Here is a 6,047-nt window from a genome sequence, read left to right as displayed (position 1 = left end):
GCTTGGATTGGAAGGGACCTTAAAGCTCACCCAGTTGCAAGCCTTAAATCCTCAGAGCATGTCTGAATTAACAAAGAGATTTATTTACCAAAACCACTCCTCATCTCGCAGCACTGAGGGTTCAAAAAGGAACTGGACAGTGGGAAAAAAAAATACCAAGAGCTACTGAATATAGGGCACTGTTTTAATGCAGGAGAAGCATGAGCCATGAATATCTGGGGTGTGAAAGAAGGCACATGGGGGTTATCTTTTACCCTGAACATCATCTATGACTACACAGGACTAAGTCTGGCTGTGGCAGTGGCATTGCCATGAGCCTGTGCTCAGCCCATCCCTTTGGGAAGATGGATTCCAGCCTGAGCACAGTTCTTCTTTACTTGGAGGTGAGGTCCTGGCACAGGTTGCCCAGAGCTGGAGATGCTCGGGGCCAGGTTGGATGGGCCCTGGGCAGGCTGAGCTGGTGGGGAGCAACCAGCCCACAGCAGGGGTTGGGGCCAGGGGGGGGACTTTAAAGTCCCATTCTGTGGCTGTGATAAAATCCCCCTGGAAGCACAGGGAAGAGCCCAGATCATGCTCCTAAGGGTGAAAACTGAAGGAGAAATGGGACAAACTCAAGAGTTAGAACTTCGTTTCCATGCTGGAAACCCCGTTGGGAAACATCAGGACCTGAAAACTGGGGCAAGATACGAGCTCCATTTGCTCTCCCCACAAAACAGGGAGAGAGCTGGCCCCGGTGCATGGATTTCCTCCCCGTCCCTCTGTGACGACACGATTCACCGTAGGAAGGCTATCCCACGTCCTCCTGAGCCAAGTGCCCCTCTGTGCACCGAAGCCTGGTGCCAGCAGCCAGCCCCAGGGCCTGGCTGTGCTCCCAGTCACGTTTTCCATGACCTCATGCACCTCATTGGAGCCATCTCTGGTGGTGTCACCTCCCTGCTCAGAGCCGATGCCGCCCTCGCCAACGCGGCCACAGCTCCGCAGTGGGAGCTGCCAACAAAAGGAGTCCTTTACAGATTGCAGAACTGATTTTCTAATGCCGATCCATTTTTGTTTCTCTCATTCTAAGCAGAACTGGGTCAACAGGGCCGTACCCAAACCACTGCAGCCACCCCTGTGTGATTAGCAGCAGCTAATGGGTTGATGGTTGGACGTGATGCTCTTAGGGGTCTCGTCCAACCTTAACCATTCTGTGATTCTGCAGACAAAATCTGCAGACAACACAACGTTTTCCTGCCTCAAACTGAAACGCCGCCACTACTTTAAGATACACAGGTGGAGCAATTTTTTTTTGCCTCCAGGAGAAAAGGAGGTCTTGCCTTCCTCGCAAGAGTGAGGACTTTACCCTACGACCCCACATCCCCCTGCGCAGTGCTGACAAACCACATCCAGCTCGGCACACCCAAATAAAACAAGAGTGGAGATGTGGCTGGCGACCCTGCACATAGCAGGGGGTTGAAACTGGATGATCATGGTGGTCCATTTCAACTCAGGCCATTCGAGGATTCCGTGGTTGGTTCTATGCGGCACTGAGGGACGTGCTGGGGTCGGGTGGGGGCTGTTTTGTTTCCATCCCCAACCTCGCAGCCTATTCTCTGACACTCCCTGAATCACCAGCCAGCCTTAATGCTTCTTTGCACTTCTCTGCCAGAGATCTCGGTGCTTTTGACAGAGGAGAAGCTCTGCGAGACACATCTGAGAGTGCTTTGCCCAAGGTGCAGCCATGAGTCACGGCCCAGCCACAAATAGCACTGCACCCTTGCTTGGTCCCGTAGGTGCAGCCGTGGGCACCCGGCATCCCAGCAAAGCTGTAACCATGCTTCTGCTGGGGAGCAGGGTCTCATCCCTTCCTGGCACAGCTTGCAGAGGGGTGTTGGACGCCCCATGGAGATCAGGTTGGACGGGGCTGTGAGCGCCTGATGGAGCTGTGGGTGTCCCTGCTCCCTGCAGGGAGTTGGACCGCATGACCCTTAGAGTTCTCTTCCAACTCAAACCATCCCATGGCTCTATAATTCCCAGCCCTTTTGCAGCTTTCTCCTTCCTTCCCACCGCAGCCACATCCCACATGCAGTGCTCACGTCCAATGCTGACTTTCCCATTGGGCTGCACTGCGAATACTGCCCTACAACTACTTTCTAGTGGGCTCCAAATCACCTTGAGAAAGCCTTCCCCTCTTTGCCCAAACCAACCGTGCTCAATGCCAGCTCACCAAGGCATGGCCACTGCTGGGCTGGGCTTTAAATCCACGTTGCTTTTGGAAATTTGGAAAACTGAAAATATGGAAAGTTTGGGAAGCTGGAAATCTCCAAATGATGAAGCCGGACAAGCGGGCTTTCTTCAGTGCAGATTTCAAGATGCTGAGAGCAGCATTGGAAAGAGCCTTCCAAATCACTGCTCCTGTCTCGTCTACCCTTAAAACATCTCCTTTGGGCGCATCGATGGGGTCAGTGTGCCTTTTCTCAGCCTGAATCCGTGCATGTGGCACCGTGCTGGGTGGGAGCCACGTGCGGGGAGGGCTGGGGAGCAGGAGGAGCTGCCCGCAGCCTTTGGCTGCTCGCCCCATCGCAGGAGCAGCCGCACAGCCGGGATCTGAGCGCAAAATGCCAGCAGGAACGGCAAAGCGTTGCAAAAACCTCCTCGGGAAGGGAGGGAGAAACCTCAAAGCCGACACCTTTCACGCTTCTAGAAGGAACAAGAGCAACAAAAGGCAATTCACGGGGAAGGAAGAAAAAAAAAGATATAGCAGAAGGCGAATAAGAGCTTGGGGAGATGTAAATCTGGAAGAACAGCAGCCCACGTTGGGAGCGGAGCCAGAAGCCCGACGCTCGGGGCCGCATCCGGAGGGCGCTGCGTCCCAAGAGCGGGGCTGGGGGCTCCCAAGGGACCCAGGGGGGGTTGTGCACACGTGCGTGTGTGTGCGTGCGTGTGTGTGCGTGTGTGTGCGCGCTTGCACGGCACGGGGATTGCGCGCACACGCAGGGACGCGTGCAGAAATACACAGAGATAACATGGAAGTGCACGTGAATGCGCACAGATAGAGGTGTGCGCGCATCAGCTCGCGTCGCTGGGCGAGTGAACTGATGCACGCGGATGCACGGGCACACGGAGCGGGCACAGACAAGCGCGCACACGCGGAGCCAAGGCACCGCGGCTCTGCAGCGCCCGCGCGGCTCGCAACGATTTGTTGAGATCTCGAGATTGATAGTTAAAAAAAAAAGAGAGAAAGAGAAGGAGAAAGGGAAAGTGGGGGGGGGGGAAGAGGGAAAAAAAACAACCGAGAGAAAAGGCGGAGGGAGGGGTGGGGGGAGGGAAGGGGCAGCGCGTCACGGGAGAGATTTCCTTATTGGGACTCCCTAGCCTACATCCTGAGTCCATGTATGGGCATTTACGTCACGGCAGCCTCACTGGGGACTCCAGAAATGGCTGCGGCGGAAGGGTCGGAGCAGCCCCGCTGCAGCTATAAAGGGGGTGGCGGGGAGGGAGAGCCGGGTGTCCGCACGGGCTGCGCTGCTCCGCCGGCCCCCTCCCGCCCCCCCGGGCACGGAAACCCCGACCGAATCCCCAGCACCGCCCCGAGCCCCCCCGGCACCTTCCTCCTTACCCTCCGGATTGCCCTACGCATCCTGCAGCGTCTCTAGGATTGTTCCCAGCGCCTCGCTGCTCCCCTGCAGGGTCCTCGGCACCTTCACCGAGCTCCTCGAGCACCCCCTGCGTCCCCTGCGTCACCCCAAGCATCCCCTGCATCACTCTGAGCATCCCGAGCATCACGCAGGGCACCACGGAGCATCGCCTGGATAACCCCAAGCATCCTCCTGGAGCACCCTGAGCATCCTCTGCATAACCCTAAGCATCCTCCAGGGCATCCCAAGCACCATCCGAATAACCCCAAGCATCACCTCGGGTACTGCAGAGCATCCTCTGGATAACCTGAAGCATCCCTGGAGCATTCCTTCCCGGCTCACCCGGAGCATCCCCCAGCCCACTCCGTCTGATCCATCCCTGCATCCCAGCGAAATGCTCAACGTGATGGATTTCTCCTGCTCGGACCAGTTGTATTCCAAGTACGAGGAGAGCTGCGAGATGAAAGCCGGGGACCTGCAGGGCTTGGGGCAGCCTGAGCAGCAACTTCTGGAAGAGGCCGAATTCCTCGGAGGTAAGGGCAGGGCCGGGGGCACCCTGCTGGGACTGCATTCCTCTGCCTGGAACCGAGCGCATCCCCTCCTCTGCCCTGCAGCCCCTGGCTGTGGGTCAGGCAGTGCCCAGGGTGGGGGTGGGGAGGTGAAGCCCACGGCTCCCTGTGCGTCCCCGGGGGGAGGGGGGGGAGGGAAACCACACAGTGACGCACCATCCGACTCCCACCGTTCCCTCTTGTCTCCCGGCCTGCACCCCATTATCTTCCTAACGTTTTCCATTCTGCATCCCCAGGTGAGCTGCTGGAATACCCCCCCCTGGGCAGCCAGCTGTCCCCCTCGCTCAGCTACACCGGCAGCTTCTTCATCAAGGCTGTGCCTGAGCACCCCCAGGACCAGGAGTCCCTCTTCAACCTGATGTCAGGGATCTTGGGCATCTCCCCCTTCGCCACCTCTGAAGGCCACCAAAGACACCTGGATGCGCTCTATCCCTGTCCTGAGGTGGCACCCAACCAGATGGACATCTATCCCAGCTGCCAGCCTGAAATGAATGGCTCCATGCAAGCCCCCTTCGCCGAGCAGAGCTACGGCAGCTTCCCCTCTGCGGACGCCGTGCACCCGCTGCAGCCTCAGCCCTCCTTGGGAACCACCTCCCAGTGCTTCTTCGAGAGCAAGCTGCTGGACACCAAGCAGGACATCAAGCTGCCCTCCAGCTCCACAGCGCTGGATAAGTTCAAAGCCCCCTGTGCCCAGTGGGAGCCCATCACCCCGCATCAACCCTTCCTGCCCACTGGCTTCCATCCCACCGAGACCTTCCCAGCGGGGGAGAGCGGCCAGGCCATGTTCCATCCATTGGGCTCCAAGATGGAAAATGCGCTGACCATCAGCTGCCAGGCAGAGCTCGGAAGCCTCACGGAGGATCCTGGCTGTTTCCCCAGCACCAATTTGGGTTTTGGCTGTGAGCCGGAGAACTTTGCTGATACCAAAATCCAGAACCTCCCTGCCCAGCTGATGCCGGAGTTCGACTCTTCCTTGGCACAACCCGACGTCCTTCCAGGTCTGATGGGCTCCACCGAGATCCTCCATCCCCATCCCTCACCTTCGGTGCCCCCCACGGACTTTTTAGGCCACCCCGTGCCAACCTCCGTCCCCTCCCTGCTGCCCACCCCTCCTACCTTAGCCGAGCCCAAGAAGAAGACGCGCCGCACCAAGTGCTCTTCCAAATGCTTCTGCCCCAAGCCCCACGAGAAAGCCTTCGCCTGCCCAGTGGAGAACTGCGTGCGGAGCTTCGCCCGCTCCGATGAGCTCAACCGGCACCTGCGCATCCACACGGGCCACAAACCCTTCCAGTGCCGCATCTGCCTGCGCAACTTCAGCCGCAGCGACCACCTCACCACCCACATCCGCACTCACACGGGTGAGAAGCCCTTCTCCTGTGACACCTGCGGGCGGCGCTTCGCCCGTAGCGATGAAAAGAAGCGACACAGCAAAGTCCACCTGAAGCAGAAAGCGCGGACGGAGGAGAAGCTCAAAGGCTTGGGGTTCTTCTCGGTGGGTCTCTCCTTCGGCACGCTGTGAAAGCCCCATGTTGGTGATGGGAGGTGGTGTTTCCCAATAGAGGACGTCGAACGTCCCATGGAAGAGCATCCCGTGGTGGGAACATCCCATGGTGGGAACAACCTGCAGGTGGTTCAGCCATGGAGAAGGTGCCAGTGAAGGTTGCCGCAGAAGGAGCGCTGGGGAGGAGAGGTTCGGACCAGGCAGCGCTGGACAGAACGACTCACATTGCCATAAAATCACGGAACGGTTGGTTGGAAAAGACCTCTAAGATCATCGAGTCCATCTGCCACCAAGACTTTCCACCATTACCACTGCAATCAACACCTCCAGCCAATGGAGCCATCTCCAACCTGCAGAGAC

General features: G+C 58.2%; 1 protein-coding gene across 1 annotated transcript; it reads left to right on the top strand.

The window, feature by feature from the left end:
• Positions 1–4,011: 4,011 nt before the first annotated feature.
• EGR4 (early growth response 4) lies at positions 4,012–5,705 on the top strand. The gene is made up of 2 exons (XM_042812710.1): positions 4,012–4,150; positions 4,423–5,705. Exons 1-2 carry the CDS (start codon positions 4,012–4,014, stop codon positions 5,703–5,705), a joined length of 1,422 nt encoding a protein of 473 aa, XP_042668644.1.
• Positions 5,706–6,047: the final 342 nt, after the last annotated feature.

Source organism: Centrocercus urophasianus, unplaced genomic scaffold (assembly GCF_019232065.1).
Source record: "Centrocercus urophasianus isolate 14NV4802_14NV808 unplaced genomic scaffold, USGS_Curo_1.0 seq_13, whole genome shotgun sequence".
NCBI lineage: Eukaryota > Metazoa > Chordata > Aves > Galliformes > Phasianidae > Centrocercus > Centrocercus urophasianus.
The sequence above is the reverse complement of the archived record's forward strand: the minus strand, read 5'-3'. Positions and strand labels throughout refer to the sequence as shown.

Coding starts and splice junctions, on each gene's coding strand:
- EGR4 (XM_042812710.1), top strand. CDS start 4,012: ATGCTCAACGTGATGGATTTCTCCTGCTCGGACCAGTTGTATTCCAAG. Junction 4,151..4,422: donor AGAGGCCGAATTCCTCGGAG/GTAAGGGCAGGG, acceptor CTGCATCCCCAG/GTGAGCTGCTGGAATACCCC.